The following is an 18,776-nucleotide window of genomic DNA, read 5'->3' on the forward strand; positions in this document are numbered from 1 at the left end:
AATTAATAAATTAAATTATTTAATATAGATAACTTGGTTAAAATGGCTTCAAGCCTAAGTGATTTATCGTTGAAAAATATTGTGATGGTTTGTTTAAGTTTTTATTTTTTTCACGGTCGGGTGTCACCCCTAAACGGGTGACACCCGGTGCGGGCCGCCCCCCTCTAGCTACGCCGCTGCATACGTATGTAATAAAACAAAACAGTAAAATGCAAATTTATTTACTTATTTTACCATTACCTATTTATTAAACAGATATATTATACACAGAACATTATGTACAAAACTTAAATTCACAATATGTAACAATATAATAGTTTTAAACATTATGAAAGAGCGTGCCTTGAAAATTGTTAAAACTAATATCTCAAATACTGTAGTAGAGATAACAGAGACTTATCACGATACTACTAGTAACATTAAAATGACAGCAGATTGCATTCTGGTGGTAGAAGTGTCATTTTTATGTTATAGTAGCCTCGTGATAAGTCTCTGTTATCTCTACTACAGTATTTGAGATATTAGTTTTAACAATTTTAAACAGATATCTATTTAAAACCTGGATAAATTAAATCGAAAATAGTTATATTTTCGATTTATCCACATCCTTATCTGTAATTTAAAATCATGTTATTAATTTTTTAATAAACCAAATACACTTTTTTTCTTTTCATACATGGTATAAAATTTTTAAAAAAATGTAATTACGAATAAGATTTTTTTACGAAACAGTAGAAAATAGTTACAAAAATGCTTGAAAATGGGAAAACTACCTACTAATCAAATAGATAAGCAAACTTCTCGCCTAAGAGCGACTTTAACGCCAGCTATCGGCAACCTGAGACATTACTGGAGATCATAGCGCAAGGACCAGTATATGTATTGACTACGTTCAAAACTGAAATTTCCAATTGCTACAGAAAATTTTATGACATAGTAATGAGAAGAACTTACAAAAATATGGTAAAACATTATCAAAAAATTATCACATACATTCATCTAATTTTTTTTTCTTAAAAATCACGTAAAAATCTAGGACTGAAATTCAAATTTTTTTTAAATGAGAAAATAAGCATATTTATTAACCCTTTGTTGACCGCGTCGTATTTTCACTCCAGCTAGACGGTTGTTTTAAAATATCCCTGGCGTAAGGAAACGTCCGGTAGCTTAAATCGAATTTTTGTTGAAACTATACATCATAGACATAAGCAGTTTTCGCGATCGTACACTTTCGTACTTATTTTACATAGTTATTTTTGATTTGGATTTTATTTTTAAATAAATTCGTCATTATCGTTTTTTTAAATGAACATACTGCTTAGATAGAAGTGGGTCATGTTTAGTATTGAAGTAAGTGTTTCATTTTCTGTCTGTTTCTCTAATTTTTCTCGCTTGTTTTGTGATATCACTTGTTTATTTAGTTAATTACATGTTTGTGTTATACTTTTCGTAATTTCTGATTATTATTATAATTTTTTTTAATCGTAAATGCAACGTATAGAAGTCATTTCTGTCATTTTGTATTATAATAATTGAAAAATATTGTTGTATTTTAAACTAATGATTATCATATGTTTATAAAGGTCAGGATTATTAGCAATTGCAGCTGGAGGTTACGTAGAGTTATTTTGATAACCAATATTAAAGTACAAAAACTGTTTTTTTTTTCTTATCAATAAAAAGCTTATAATTTTGTTAGGAGTTGTTTAAATTACAGTGTAACTTTTATATTATACTTGGAAAATTGTTTCTAAGACTAAAAAATTCGTTTTGTTAGGTTAGAATGTAATTTTTTAAAATTTTATAATCAAATTCATTTGCTCTAATTAATGTAATTTTTTTCCTCTATTTTGTTAGTTTTTGTACTAATTTATGCTGTTATATATTTGTTATTCATCGCTCTCTGTAATTTTCGAAATTTTATTCGATTTTATTAATTAATTTACAAAATATTATAGTCAAAAATATTGTAAACAAAAGCACGTGTTTCCGCAGTCACGTGACAGGTCATGTGACCGCTGGGAGACCTGAGGCAGGTAAGGTGACGCCATTCTATTTCCTGTGACCTACTTATGACGTTTTACATATGACGTAGAAGCTATCTAAGAAATCGAAATAATTTAAAATATTAAATGTTTTCCATTATTTAAAATTATTATTTCAGTAAATAAATTCATTTCTCATTGTTTAGTTAATTCACCATTAATTAAATTTAAATATATTAAAATAATGAAATTATATTTACTATCATTATTATTATTATAATTAAAACGAATTTAACTGAACTGAATATAACACCGAAATAATGGACTGAAATCAATATAAATTAAAAATAATTCAAATAATTTAATACGTGTACTGTATATAATATTTACGGTAAATTGTTTATAAAAAAAAAAACTTCATTTGGAAGAATTATTCGATTTTTGTGATAATCCCGTCTAATCTATTGTTAATACGTTAAGAATGAGGAAATATTTTCATGTACAATTTATTTATTTATTTCGACATAAACAGCAACACTTTTATATAGAGCAGTGTTCCGCAACCTTTTTCTACTCTCGGCACACCTATGACTCGACATGACTCAACACCGCACACCAAAATGTTTTTTCCCTCAAAAACGTATGATAATGATACTATGAATAGAATTTATAGAATTTCGTAATGCCATAAACCTATTATTATTATTATTATTATGTTGGGTTTTGAGTTATACTCGGTGTCAACCGAGTATAACTCACAAAACCCGTTGACGGCCGGATGGCCGAGCGGTAAAGGTGGCAGCCTACCGCTCTGGGGGACCCGGGATCGAATCCGAACGGGTCGAATAATCCCCAGGAATTTTTCGGGGGGTGGTCCGTTCGGATATGTCGGGCCCCGTCCCTCACCACCCGGTCGCCCCATTGTGGGCCTGGCCGAACCCATAATGGGCCTACTAAAAGAGGCCCTCTTAGTGCCCACAGGGCGGAAAGAGTTAAAAAAAAAAAAAAAAAACTCACAAAACCCAACATAATAATGTGTAGTATGCCGGACCAGAGTCAGGGCATAGTAATTTCAAAACAAGACAAAAATTAAATAAGTGTGTCAGTGTGTGTCTGTATTCAGGAATTTCCTAACAATATGACATGTATTCAATATAGTGTCTTTCTGTAGTATGATGTATACGTTTCTATTCAATTTTAATGTTCTCAGGCTTTTGTATAGCGTGTGTGCAGTGGTGATATTCAGCGGGTTCGCACAGGTTCTGCCGAACCCGTTGTTAAAATTTTCAGTTTTCCGAACGGGTTCGCCCGAACCTGTTGTTAAAGTTTTCCGAACGGGTCCGCCCGGACTCGTTAAAACTTTCAGTTTCCCTAACCTTGTTAAACACACAGAACATTTCTCAGTTGGTTTGTTTTTTTTTTAAATATATTAAAATATACGTATTATACTCTGTAATACTACTAAACTAGGGCTTTATATCCCATTTGCACCGAGCATTTCAATCTAGATTGTGAGCAAGGTCGGGGACTATGTCTTGATGCGATCTCTCTCGACCGTTTCAATCTCGACCGAAACGAGGTTTAGTCGCGATCGATTCAAGAGAGTTCTTGGAAGTAGATCCAGTCATAAGAGAGATCCCAGAATGCCACGCGCATGAGATAATACAAGATGGCTGTGCAACACGTGTCGGGCTATGGACAGCGAAAGAAAAAGGATAATGTATCTCGAGAGATGATAACATCTGTCTATAACGAGGAGTGGCATTCCGCGGCGAAGAATTTTTCTGTCTAAAAGAAAAGAAAAAAAAAAAGGTCGACAGCATTAAAATACCATTGTCACCTGGTCTTCACCCAGGGCTCGTTACGTTCCAAATACGCCACTGATTGTTAGATATATCGCAAGAAAATGTATTGTATTTATTTCTAGCTAAAACTTCCGTTTCGTTTGTCGGTGATTGTCAGGGAAAAATTTTCTGCTAGCGAACCCCTTGTTAAATATTTCGAATATCACCACTGCGTGTGTGGTATGACACCTGTAGAGGAGAGAACGACAGGTATAATAAGCAACTTATTCATCCTCTACAGATGCCTTATTTCTTGGGCGAGTTCTGTGTACTTGCTGATTTTTTCAGTGCATGTGTTTTGTACATTGTGAGTGTTTGAAACAGATATGTTTATAATGTATGTGATTTTATTGTGTTTATCAATGAGTGATGTCTGGTCTGTTGTGGTAAATTGTTTTGTGATTATGGCTCTGTCGTACATTTTGTGCGTGTTGTTTTCCAATACTGTCTGTTGAATGTAGGCCTATTTGTAGTATGGTTTGTGGATGTTTAATAATTTGTGTTTCTTTGCAAGCCTTTCATGCATTTGCTACTTGATTATGTCTATGTAAATTACCTGTCTGTGCCAAGAGCTTTCAACCAGAAGTGAGGTGTTAATTCGGGTGTACTATAGATTACCACCTATGGAATTTCAGGACTTTGATTATATATTTGAACTCAGGGGACCAAGACGAGTTCAAAGGTACCCTATTTTTGGACCGGGGACGAAAAATAAAAAGTTATCATACTTTTTTAATGCTCTCATGAAGACGGCACCATAGTTGCTAGTACTGCCATCTTGCGGTAAAGTCTGCAAACCATGACGTTGGACTACAGTCATCTCCAGGAGGGTTAAACACGCGATACGAGAGCGGAGAGAGCGACGCGACTTCCGATCATCGTGCGATCGCCGTTTCGGTTAATGTTACTTACAGCAGCGAACATGGCGGCCGTTCCCACTGTTCGTGCTCCCGACTGACCTCCCGGAGGGGAGCCGCCGGCAGGCCGCCATGTGCTAAACGTCACTAGTTATTGATTCACGGTAGTTCTTGAACAAAGTAAAAACAGGGGGAAAAACGTCTACTAAAGGCAATTTTAACGGCAAGCGACGCGACTCCCGGTCGCGATAGCGAGGCCGACTTAGCGGAGAGAGCGACGCGACTCCCTATCATCGCGCGATCGCTGGAAAAAAGTACGATAACTTTTTTTATTCTTCGTCTCCGGTCAAAAAGTAGGGTATCGTTGAACTCGTCTCGGTCTCCTGAGTTCAGATATATACCCAAACACCCGAAATTCCATAGGTGGTAATCTATAGTATCCCCGTTAATTCATCTTGACACGTGCGATAGAATAAAGAGTCTCCACGTGGCGTAGAACTAACAAACTAAAGTATTGAATAACTCTATGTTAGATACACGTGTCCTCAAGTATTCGAGTTTGAATTATCTCACGCACAAAACACTTCCCCATAAAAAAAATGACGAAATAAGAAAACTCGAATCACGGCTTAATATAGGCTAATCGAAGAAAGCAGTTTTCGCAACAGACGAAGAAACCCCTTCTATTTTCACAACCACGTTTGAAAACCGAACATAAGAGTAATTGAATTATTTTGAAATTTTTCCCCTTAATATTTCGAATCTGGCAACCTGCCCTCTATCGGAGAATTTAAAAAATGCGAGATGACGTAACGAGAGTTGATTGCCACGTTTGGACGAAACATCTGGTAGAAGCTCGTGTGTACAGTACATGTGACATATTGAACAGGAAGCATGTCAACGTTAGAAGAATGTCAGCGTCGAATTAAACAATTGGAAGAAGAGTTAGATGCCGAAAGACGGAAAAGCATGACGAAAGGAAGAAACAGAATCTCTGAAATGAGTTCAGAAGTTGTTGATTCTAACCCTTATAGGTTAATTATCTTAATCTTTTCTTTCTATTAGATTATATATAATTACCTATTTCTCTATTATTTTCCATTCTACGGGTTTGTTTTTCCTGTCTTTTCTACTAAGCTGCCATTTATTTCAATTGTAATTTATTTTCATACGTGTTTATAATATGGCCTACGTAAAAAGCATCATTATTTATATTAGAGTAACAATTTGTCATAATTTAAATTGTGATCCCTTATAAACCCGTTGTGACAGAACATGACTATAACATATGCAAGTTCTATAGCATGTGTCTTCATTTCTCAATATCTTTTTGATAATCTTTCATTTATTATTAAGTTTTCAATACTCTCTGTTTCACTTATCAAACATATCATTGTTTCATTATACATAAAATAAAAAATAAACATAAAACTATAAAAATTCTATTAAAAAATTTAATTTTTAATGTTTACTGAAAAATTTGATGTCACGTAAGAAAGGAGGAGAAGAACGAGATGCGAGTTATCGTGTTTTGTTCAAACTCTGATGATCAAAATAAGCAATAAAGGGCTGTACATAAATGACATCCACACTGGAAGGGAGGGAGAGGGTTATGACAAGTTGGACTAGGGGGAAAGGTTGGGCTCTGCTGGACGTCTGTTTATTTTATTAAATTTTACACAGAGTTTATGTATTTTATTATATATATTTAAAAATTTTTTGTATGTTTTGTTTCTATTTTTGGTATTTATCACTTGTAAAGTGATAAAGGGGATTGAGTTTTGTTGGACATCCAAAGGAACGAGGGGTTACAGAAACTTGGACAAATTGGGAAAGAGGAGGGGAGTAAAAATTTCAAGAAATATTTGGATGTAATTTATGGACAGCCCCTAATAGGTAGAGAATTATAAAACTAAATGAGGTGAAAACCACAACAGTGATGATAAAACATGAAAGAGAAGCCCAAAACTCTTACTGAAGGAAAATCTATGTAGTTTTATTTTGTTTCTTTAATAAATTGTAATATTTTTGTTTCATGAATCTAGGTTGAGAATTGATGATTCAAATTAATGTCAGGTAACTGAAGATCTAAAATATTTGACTATCAAATTTTTTTTCTCTGTAAATATGATATAGACACATTCAGAATCAGAGTACAAATTATACTTGTTTGTAAAAGTTATATCCTAAAAATATAAATGTGTTTTCATGCAGATATATACATAATCATGTAAATATTTTAAAGTTTTGTGCTAAAGGTGAAAAAAAGTTATAAAGTTTCTAAATTTTAAAATAATATTTCTATGGCTATTTATTTTATTCATTCAAAGTATTTTTTTTTTTTTTAATATTATTTAAATGAATTTATTATCTAAATAATAATTATTTATCATTTATTGTTTCAATTACAGTCGACTTATGGCATTAAAGAGAATGGGAATTGTTGATAATTATGAGGTTTGATGATTATTATGTTTCTATAATAAAATTAAATTTAACTTTTGGAATCATCTAATCAATATTAGGATTTTTACTTTTAGGAATGATAAATTAATAGAAATGATCATTTATTCAATTTTAGTGCATATTATTAAAATTTGAAAATTTTTTAGAATAAAATTTATTGAAATTCTTAATTAATTATATATCACTTTTGGAAATCATTTTCTTATAAAATAATATAATTCTTAATTTCAGAAAATTCGTGAATTTTCTGTAGCCGTTGTTGGAGTAGGAGGAGTTGGTAGTGTCACTGCAGAAATGTTAACAAGATGTGGAATTGGAAAGGTATGAATTAATTAATAAATCTAAAAAGTAACATCTACATCCATTATGTAAGAATAGTGGTAAAGATGAGAATAATAAACATTATATTAACAATTTATTTTCAAAAATTTTGTATTAATATAAAAAATTATTTAATGTATGACAGTTTTAAAAAATAAATTTAATGAATTAAATTAAATATAATTATGCTATGCTATAGAACAGTGGTTTTCAACTTATTTTTATTTCAGAATCCTTTTCACCTTAGTAAAAAATGTTGGAACCCTGACAATTGTTTAATGATTATAGATAAAACAGCAACTAGAAAGACCACAAACAATTTATTGGGGGAAACAGATTAATAATTGAAAGCAAACGTTATTATTTAATTCAAACTGATCATTAATATAAACAGTTAAACTTCTTTTCTTTCAATATTTTAAACAGTGCTAGGGCCTATATTTGTACCTTTGTTTGTATTTGCCTTTTCAGTCTTGTCACCAGAAACATTTGAAGTACTTACTACATTTTCTTCAAAAGATCTTCAAAATACTTCTTCAGCTAATGCTGTATGATTTTTTAATTTGGGATATACACAATACTAAAAGCACTATAAATTTAGATAATTTCTACTGTATTTTTATATGAAAAATAGTTAAAATATCACAAAAATGATTGCAGTGCAAAAATATAATAATCTTCAACTGATGTCTGCTTGTACTCTATATCACTGTACTATAACACACTACAGATGATGGGACATTAATTAACGACTGTATTATTATTTTTATGTTGGATACTTTTTAAGTTTATTTTTTAATGATTTTCTAGCTTTAAGTTAAGTTTTACCATATTTATGGTTTTTGTTATTTTGTCAAACATTATATCATGATTTTCGGTTTGTTCCATTACTGATATGTTATATCAGTTGCCATTCTTTATAAAGTTATAAATAATTCTGGCAAATGTACGGGACATTGTAAGAGGACTTGATCCAAGACTAGAATAATTACACCTCATTTCCCAAATGTGCATTGGCACATTCATATATCACTAGACTGAATAGATTTTATTGTGAAACTCCAAATTTCATTGGCAGAACTCTAGGGTTCTGCAGAACAGAAGTTGGAACCCTTGCTTTAGAAGCATCCATGGGGTATGTTCTACTTACAAAAATAATCCTCATATTTTAACAGCTGCATTTGAATGCAAAGGTCAGTTAGCCTGATGATGCCTGTTTAGCATAGTTGAAAATGTTTACTTTCATGTAAAATTGTGCTGGAGATTGGTTTCATTCACTTTGTTTATTAAGTATACCCAGTTTTGAGTAGTTAATTACAAAAGCATTTTTGTACTCTGAAAATAACAAAACTAATTTTCTAAAATCTCAGAATTAAGTACACTTTTGTTAATTTATTTGTAATTTATTTAGAAATTTACCAAAATTTTTATCCTAAATAATTTCTATTATATACTTTTTGTTATTTTTGTTTCATTAAAACATTTCACTTATTACTATATGAATGACAAGGTAAAGGTATGCTACTTTCTTTCCTTCACTTACAATAATAATTCACATATAAATGTTGCAGGCAAAACTTAGATGACATAAATTCCTCAAGCCTACAAACTTCAAATCTAAAAGAAATGACAAACTAACCCTTAATCTGTACATCATGTATTAGTCAGCACAGCAAACTCACACTTACAAATTGCTGTTACAACACAAGCTCAGCTTTTAGTACACTTAGCATAACTACATTCTATAACCTTTTTGAAAAACATTGGGAATGTAATGCAGTTCAATTGCCTTAAAACAAATGCTGATAAAATGAATTCTTATGTTAATGCGAATTTTGCCAATTACTTGGTAAAATTTCATTAACACAACATTAATTCCCACATGATAAAGCAAACAAAAATTTTACTGGAATTTGTTAAATTGAACTGTAAATTATCTTCACAACCCCCAAGAAAAACCCCATTTCTAATAATGGTTGCTTTTTACCCTTTTCAATATGAAAAATAAAAAGTAGTACTGTAATAAATGTTCTATTTTGTGTAGAATAAATTTTCTTCTAGTAAGCAAAGATGGGTTTGACCTCCAATTACAGCAATTCAAACATCTGGTTTTAGTGGACCATACTACTGTACTCATAAAATAGGGGTTAAAGGACACCCACCCCTTTAAATGAATGCAGTCTCATGTAAAAACATATTAGTTTGCATATTGGAGAGTGCATAAAGTAATGCAGGTTTGGCTTACTTTGTGCCAAATTTGGCTCTTTTTTACTCTTTTGGTGCCAAAAATATTCTTTCATTTTTTCAAATAACTTTCCACAGAAAGAAATCATGTATTTTTTTAGTTTTATTTCTTTAACTACTCTGATATACTGCTCCACAATTTACAAAAAATGTGCATGTAAATGATCTTTACAGACACAAAATAATTTTCTTTACATACCTTTGAAGGCAGAGGAGCACTTTTCAGATTTTTAAAATACAAACATGGGTGTGTGTTGGGTGACAATAGTGCAAAGTGAAATTGACACGTAATTGACAAAAGTACAGCATTCTAGTGAAAATCTGGCAAACACATGGGTAATTGTCAGGTGACAACAGTTTAAAGTTTACAGATCAAATTGAGGTTACAAACTGTAGGGATACATTTTTTTTTATTATTATTCACAATAACAGTGTTATATTAACAGTAATATTGTTGTAGGTTATTAGATAACAGTATGCATTGTACAATGTATGGCATCCATACCAATATGATATTTACTGATATATAATTATACAATGAAAGGTCTTTTTATTTAAATATGGTATATCCTTTTAAACTAAAAATATTTGGAATAACATTTTAAAAAAAAAATTATTTTTTTGTCTGTTAAGATCATGTACACGCACATCTTTTGTAAATTAACTAAGTTTTTTGTTATTTTTAATACTTCTGTAGCATTACACTGAGTAGGGGCTTAAACACTACATAAACCCGAAAAGCATTTGTAATTTTCAATAAAGGAGTACCTAACCTGATAGCTGTGAAGAAGTCTACCGGATTTATTTATTCAGATTAAAGAGACATACATTCACATAACACAGTCTGTTTGAAGCCTAAAAACAAAAAAAGCTCAAAATTTACATTGATTCAAATTAACACAGCGTTTATTGTTAATTGTCTACTTGGACTTTACTTATTAATAGAACTTTATACTGGTGTTTAAAGATTGGCACAGTAATGAGAGTTAGTTCAGGAAAGAACAAAATTTCTTTATTATATTACCTGTAGTAATAATTTCTGTACACATATTATAAGTGTTTTGGCAGTGCCATAACTAGGCAGGTGCAACAGGTGCACCCGCACAGGGCCCACTTGGAAGGGGAGCCCAAAATGCATGTATTTGTTTTATTAATTTTCCAAACCTAATTAGTTAAGGGGCCTAAATGCAAATTCTTGCACAGGGCACAGGAATGGCTAGTTACGGCACTGTGTTTCGGGCTAGCATGCCCCTCATCAGCAGTATTACTACTAAACACTAAAAAGTAACAATAACAAAACAAATAAGTTACTGTATAACTTAAAATTTCTTAGTAATAAAATACAATTTTAAAACTTACTGTAAATACATATTCCAATCCCGAATATAACTGGATAATATTTCTCGTTTTACAATTAAACATTTCACTATATAATTAAAATTAAATAAATAAAGTAAATAAAGACTGTAAATTATTAAAATCTAACAATATCATGTAAATTACACAATATTGTTAGATTTTAATAATTTACAGTCTTTATTTACTTTATTTATTTAATTTTAATTATACAGTGAAATGTTTAACTGTAAAACGAGAAATATTATCCAGTTATATTCGGGATTGGAATATGTATTTACAGTAAGTTTTAAAATTGTATTTTATTGCTAAGAAATTTTAAGTTATACAGTAACTTATTTGTTTTGTTATTGTTACTTTTTAGTGTTTAGTAGTAATACTGCTGATGAGGGGCATGCTAGCCTGAAACACTTATAATAAGTGTACAGAAATTATTACTACAGGTGATATAATAAAGAAATTTTGTTCTTTCCTGAACTAACTCTCATTACTGTGCCAATCCTTAAACACCAGTGTAAAGTCCTATTAATAAGTAAAGTCCAAGTAGACAATTAACAATAATATTAGAATTTAAGGACAGTAAGGCTTTTACAATAACACAGCATTTCATTGATTCTATATAAGACGATTATTCCTGAACATGAACCAATCAGCAAAAGGTGGGAATTCATTGTAGCACTGTACTCACCTTAAATATGTTTGTTTGGCTCAATTTTGGAAAAAATATAACATCATGGATGCTATAGGCAATGTCAACTTCGCTTGCCAAGAATTAACTGATAAATGCATGAATGGAGTGTGGAAGAAATTATGGCTGAAGGTATCCAAGAATTCCCAATGAGAAGAGCCTATCACTGTATCGTTATGTTGACCAAATTGTCAACCTAATCGATACAGCAGGACTAGGATATGTAGATGAGCAGGATATTGAGGAATTACTGCAGGTTTTTTGTGAAACCCTTACCAACGACAACCTTCAAGTTTATACAATTTTCATTTTTAAATTTATTTCTAAATAAATAAATAATTTTTTTAGAAATTAACTTAATATTTATTGTAAAATGAATTGTGGATATATTCTGTAAGTTTGTTAAAATACTATAACAAGTTTATGGAATAACATTTTATTTACAATACATCAACAAAATGAATGGATTAACAGAATTGCAAATTCTATTATTATTCTGTTATCAAATATCATAATGAATCAATAATAATTACATTTATTATTAAATTTGAAAATATTAAGTAATTTATTAATTTATTTGTATTATCAATATATTAATATATTGACTAATAAAAACTGGTATAAAATTTTTTTTGATAGTTGTTGTTGTTTGATTATGACAAAGTAGAACTTGCTAATATGAATAGACTTTTCTTCCAACCACATCAAGCTGGGTTAAATAAAGTTGAAGCAGCTGCAAAAACGTTAAGGTAGAAATCATTTTACGAGTTTAAATTGTCAAAGTTATATTAATTTTTCATAAATTATAAATTTACAAATTTAATTAATAGTTTTATTAATCCTGATGTGGAATTTGAAACTTATAATTATAACATCACAACTGTTGATAATTTCACAGATTTTATGGAAAGGATCAGGTAAACTATTATTGCTTTTTAACTTAAAATAAATTGTAAAAAATTATATAATATAAATTTTTGATATTTAGTCTATATTAAAACAATATTTTAAATTTTAGCCATGGATCAATAGATAAAAAGAATCCAGTAAATTTAGTTTTGAGTTGTGTAGATAATTTTGAAGCTAGAATGGCCATAAATACAGTGAGTTAAATTTTATGATAAAATTTATTCAAGTTAGTTAAGTTTAAAAATATCATAAAATTCAATTTTTAAAATAATTTTATTTCATATGAAAATAAAATAGAGTAGGCTTTCAGTTTAATGGACTAATTGGAGTGGAAGGGGTGTCTGTTATTGCTGAAAGTTTGTTAAATTGGATGTATTTTAAAAACATATATAATGAACTTATAACATGTAGAATGTACTTAAAATATTGCTATATTGTATAAGTATGAATAAAATACAGTGGGTGATTGGTTAATGAACAGTTCGGATAGTGAACAAATCAAACAACGAACACTTTCGCGAAAGATTTTTGTTTGGACAATGAACACCTCACAGAACAAACACAAGAAGCAACACTGCATTTAAGATTTGTAAAACTATTTTAATGGCATCTGTACATGGTTTATGGAATGAGACTTTCACAGTTGTATACATAACCATTTTTGCACTAGTTAATTTCTGTTTTCTTCATTTTTGTAAGTGCTTTTCTGACCCTTTTATTTAAAAAACTGATATTATGAGGCCTAAAAAGAGTGGAGTGTTAAGAACGGTGTTCACTACAGAAACTAAGCAAGAGATACTAGCCAAGGTAGAGAGTGGGCAGAAGATGTGTTATTGCAGGCAGATGACTTCAACAGGTCTACAGTAGATAAATCTTAGCTAAGAAAGATATAATCAAAAAGACTCAAGCTACTAAAGGAGTAATGAAAATTGCATCTGAGCTACAATATCAGACATCTGCCCACTCTCCACCTTGGCTATTATTTCTTGCTTAGTTTCTATAGTGAACACCATTCTTGACACTCTACTCTTTTTAGGCCCCATAATAATATCATTTTTTTAAATAAAAGGTTCAGAAAAGTACTTACAAAAATGAAGAGATTGCTTTTAGTTTGTTAATACATGTAAATAAACATAGTGAGAAAATATGATTATTTATTTTTGTGGGTTTTCCGAATGAATTGAGCAAATTTCCATGAAAATCTATGGTAAATCGATAATCGGTTAATGAACAATTTGGATAGTGAACATAGTCTTGGAACGGATTATGTTTGTTAACCAATCTCCCACTTTATTATTATAATGTACTGTACATTGGAGAATTTATACTCGTTAACTCTTTGAAGCACATGATTTTAAAGAAAAAAAAATCCTAGTTGCACAGAACTTTTTTTAATATAAAAAATGGAAAAAACATTTATTTCAATTATTTAACATAAAACATTACTCAAAATAAAAAAAAATTATTAACATTTCAATAAGTCCTTTATTTAAATAAAATATTAAACTATATGACTATGAGTAACTTCAACTTTTCAAGGTGGGTTAAAATATATCCTGCCATGCATAAAAAGCTAAGCAAAAGGTGGGACAGTTTTTAACCCATCTAACCCTAAAGAGTTAACTTATACAACTTTATATAAATTATAATAAGATATAAATTACAAATAAATTTGACTCTTGAGAGAGGTGTTATGCACCATCTTGTATTAAATTTAGTAGATTTATTGTAATATATCAGGTTTAGTAAAGATATTTTCACTTCATTTGCTTTTCAAGACATTACAATGATCCTTTGTACTGAAGTGCAATTTGGTGTTTACCTTGATGTACTGACTCAGCTCAAGCCTATACTTTCATCCAGTTTGAATCTTTCTCCTGTAAGGTTAACAACTTCCATTTCTTTATCAGAAGACTGCTTGTCCTCAAAGCTTAGGCCACTTGAAGGCCATTTTTCCATCTGAGACTGACTATTAGCTTCACCATGTTACTGATGAGCAAGACCACATGGAGGTTGTCAGTCTTGCCCTTGTTCAAATAATCAAGTCAAAGAATGAAAGAAGAGTTCTTGTGCTCAGTGAAAAAGCTTACTAAAATTAGTTGAAACTTGTCCAACAAAGTAAGGGTACCTGCCCATTAGTAGTACAGTAGAACGTCATTTATCTGAATCAATTGGGGACTGGGGTTGTTTGGATAACTTATTTTTCGGATAACCGATTATGTATGAAAAAATATATTAACCTATCCCATGTTGAAATTTTTCTCTGTTGCATGTCACTACACATTGAATTTTCATTGATGTTAAACCTAATGTAAATTTTTTAAAATAATAATTGTGGCTATTGTATTGTTAAAAATTATTTCTTTATTTTGTACAAACAAAATAAATATATTAAAAAATATAAAAACAAAAAAATTATATTTTGGAAGTTAATCTAGTATCAAAAACGTTCGATTCAGCACAATACAGTCCGACTGGAATGCTTTCAGTTAACCGACCTTTCTGTTGATCGGCTTTTGGATAAACGACGCTCTACTGTAGTAGTAGTAGTAGTAGTTCCTCCAATGCTAAGTAGCATACAGGGCAGCAATTAACATCTATCGATTTCAATCCTAGGCAAGCTTCAGCTTCCTCCCATGTTACATTGAGCATCTTCAAATCTTGAAGAAAAGTTCTACGCCAAGTATTCCTGGGGTGGCCACATGGCTGTTTATCACCAGGGGGAACCCATTTCATGACTGTCTTAGGGATTCTTTTATTCTCCATATTGTGAGGTCGCCAAATTCGAGATATTCAAATGTCAGGACTTATCATATGTGGGATGAAGGAATTTGAGGCAAATAGCTACAGTGTCAAACAAACCCATTTATTTATACCAAGTCTTACAATCTAGCATGTTTTGCATGTCTTGTCTTCTGGTGGCTCTGGATGGTTCAGTTGTTGGCCCCGGGGCAGTCAGCTGATACTCAATGGTGTGGGAGGTTGTGACGAAGGGTGAAAGCCCAAAGTTTTAGTCAGGATGGTGTCCACTCGTGGTAACTGGGGAAAGTCTGAACAGTGGTCGACACGGACAGAAGCTGGGAGAAGTCTGGAAGAGGTCTCTACATTTAATTTTACTAGGGAAAGCAGGGAAAAAGTCTGCTTTGTCCTTGAGATCTGTGTTTTTATAAGATTTCTCTTCCCCAGATCTCCAGCTTTTGATTGGTCAGTTTTCTGTATCTAAACAGATGACAGTCCATTTCGGGCTACCAAAAGTTTTAATTTGACACTGTTTTAATGTGATCAAGGGAAATTAATCGCACCTTGAAACTCCTGCTTGTATTTAATTTGTTTCGAATTCTTATAAGTGTGACACATAATGTCAGCACTGCATCTCCTTTTAAGGTTATTAACTGTTTTTCCTCTCGATTAATAATTTTATTATTTCCCGATTTCATTTAAGGTTTTCTTCCAATTTTTATGAGCGTTAGAATCAAAGCTTGATCCCTTGATTTGACATTTTTATATTTTTAACACGTGAGCTCGAGTATCGCTCGGGCTTCACAATATGAAAAATGTGGTCAGCTAGTCTGACTCTTCTATTGGTGACAATGTTATGAAGTTTATACATCTCACTTCTTCATTGGTGATATGATCTAAATATTGGATCTTTAGGATTTGTTGTAAGCATCTCTGTTGGAAGACATTAAGCCTTCTATTGATGTTTCTCGAGGTCTTCCAAGACTCATTAGCATAACTAGAGGTGTTTGAAACCCAAGTTTGAATATTAGAAAATATTTACCTGATACATAATTAAGGGTTGGGTGTTGGGTTAGTAATCTGTTCCTGTAAAAATTATGAGTGCTACAGAAACAGTAGGAACAAACATACCAATTATAAATAAATTAGTGCATTACAGTAGAATCCAAATTATCTGAAATAATGTAGAATTATGTCAGCTCAGATGATTGAAAACTGAGATAAAATTGATGACAATGGCCATTTCTGATTTAAAACGACAAATAAAAAAACATTTATATCAGGCATGTCAAAGATACAGCCCACAGGCCAGTCATGGCCCACAAGATAATTAGTTGCAACCTGCGACATAAATTCAATAATGCTATTTGTTTATTGTTTTATTATCATTATACCAAAGAAAATGTGATATTTTGTATTTAAGTAAATAACGTTTAATAAACAAAATTGTCGAACTCAATTATTATTGTTTTTATTTTTATTTATTCTTATTACTTAGTGATATTTATTTTATTTGATTTATTTTTGTGTTTAATTTCTTGTTTACATTATGTTTTCTCTATTTCATCTTTTGAATTTCAAATTAAAGTCCATCTTGGCAAGATCATTTATTACATAATTCTCACTATTTTGCATATAAAATGCATGTTTTCGATATATTAATAAATTACAGTTTATGCTTGTATTTTGATTCTTGCAATCCTTATTCCAGATCAGTTTACAGACCTGCTTCAGGCCTGTAAATTTGCCGAAAATGTTTGTTCTATGATTAAAGTTATTGCTGGAAAAGTACAAATAGTTTTTTTTTATTTTATTGTGAAATCTCGGGTTATTAAAAAGGAATTTTTTGAGTTGGCTACTTTGGGCTACCCAATCTACTAGTCTGACTACCGGTTTATTTAATCCGTAACCTCTTTTCTAACCTTTGTATCCGGTACATCTTCTTTTACTGTCCAACAACAAACGTTTTCGGCCTCACTCGAGGTCTGCTTCAGGTTAATCGAACAAAAGAACAAACGAGAATTGGCTTCCAGATTATTTGAATTAATCCTCGAGGAACTTTTAGAATATATTCAAATCTAATTTTGAATATACGCATGTGCTATGTGGCGTTGCTGTTTTCGTATTCTTCGCATACGTAATGCCATGCGTATGAAAGGGCGTTGCCGTCTTTAAAGTTTATGCATTTCCCTACTCGGCCGGCCCTGTATATTTCCAGGGCTTTGAGGGCCCTGATGTCCTCCGTTTGAAAGGCTCTATTTATCAGCCTGGCGTTGGATAGGTCCGCGTGGACTTCTGGATCGGTGGCATAGGTGGATAAGGCGGTGGTGCAACGAGCATGGTTTATATCGTATCTGTGCTCCTTGACTCTCTGTTGGATGGAACGTTTAGTGGAGCCAATGTATACCAATTCACGCCCAAATCTGTCATCTCTCACTGGAATACTGTATACACCTGGAGCTCGAAGCGGGTTCATTTTGTCCCTGGCGTTGCACAATAATTTATATATATCTTGGGACCTTTTGTACGCCACTCTGGTACCACTTTTGGTTGCCATTTCCTTATATAAGGACTGTAACCGCCGATTGTATTCTACCACCGTGTATCGGCTGGCCGGTTCCTGAATCCGATCCGCCTGCGTATCCCGTGGTCTGGAATAGGCTCGTGCTAGCTTTCGTATCAGTTCTTTTTGGTACCCATGTGCTATCGCGATGCATTCTATCTTCTGTAGCTCCATCCTAGTATCCTCCAATTTGGAAGGGTGTGTATATGCCCTTCTAACTAAAGCACGGAAAGCTGCAATTTTTATATGTGTACGGGTCGGCTGATTTTGCTGGAATAAACCATGGGATGTAGCCAGGTTTATAGTATATACCCGTTTCAATCCTTCTTCCATTTAGTCTAATGTTGATATCCAAGAAGTGGGCATTGGTGGTAGATATTTGGTCCATTTTAAGGGTCAACCCGTATGGATTGTTGTTCATGCGACTTAAAAAATTATTGATGTTCGTTTCCGTTTTCCACAGGATAAATACGTCATCCACATATCTTTTATATATAACTATATTGGACCTATATTGTGGTATGACGGTTTGTTCCAATTTACGTATGACCAGTTCACATAAGTCGCCTGAAAGCGGGCTGCCCATGGGTACCCCATGTTTCTGTATATATGCTCTGTTGTTGAACTGAAATATGGAGTTATAACACATGAGATGTGCCAGCTCGAGGGCTTGCTTACGATGTGTTGTGTTGGTGTTCTGCATTTGGTCAAGAGGAGATCCCTCAGAGCGCAGAAACATGGTTCTAACTTTATCGATGGGTATAATGAGACAAAGTCCAACACCGTGATGTGTGCCCCATCTGT

General features: G+C 32.0%; 1 protein-coding gene across 1 annotated transcript in view; it reads left to right on the forward strand.

Annotated features, from left to right (window-relative positions):
* The first annotated feature begins 5,472 nt into the window (after positions 1–5,472).
* Positions 5,473–18,776, forward strand: part of Uba5 (Ubiquitin-like activating enzyme 5) — a 30,515-nt gene continuing 17,211 nt past the window's right edge. Inside the window, exons 1-6 of the mRNA XM_067267734.1 lie at positions 5,473–5,720; positions 7,098–7,143; positions 7,384–7,473; positions 12,401–12,510; positions 12,592–12,678; positions 12,780–12,864. Of these exons, the coding sequence (XP_067123835.1) occupies positions 5,581–5,720; positions 7,098–7,143; positions 7,384–7,473; positions 12,401–12,510; positions 12,592–12,678; positions 12,780–12,864 (558 nt within the window). The 5' untranslated portion in view covers positions 5,473–5,580. The remainder of the gene's footprint in view (positions 5,721–7,097; positions 7,144–7,383; positions 7,474–12,400; positions 12,511–12,591; positions 12,679–12,779; positions 12,865–18,776) is intronic.

The sequence above is a fragment of the Centruroides vittatus genome, unplaced genomic scaffold (assembly GCF_030686945.1).
Source record: "Centruroides vittatus isolate TY-2023 unplaced genomic scaffold, ASM3068694v2 contig_3077, whole genome shotgun sequence".
NCBI classification, from domain to species: domain Eukaryota; kingdom Metazoa; phylum Arthropoda; class Arachnida; order Scorpiones; family Buthidae; genus Centruroides; species Centruroides vittatus.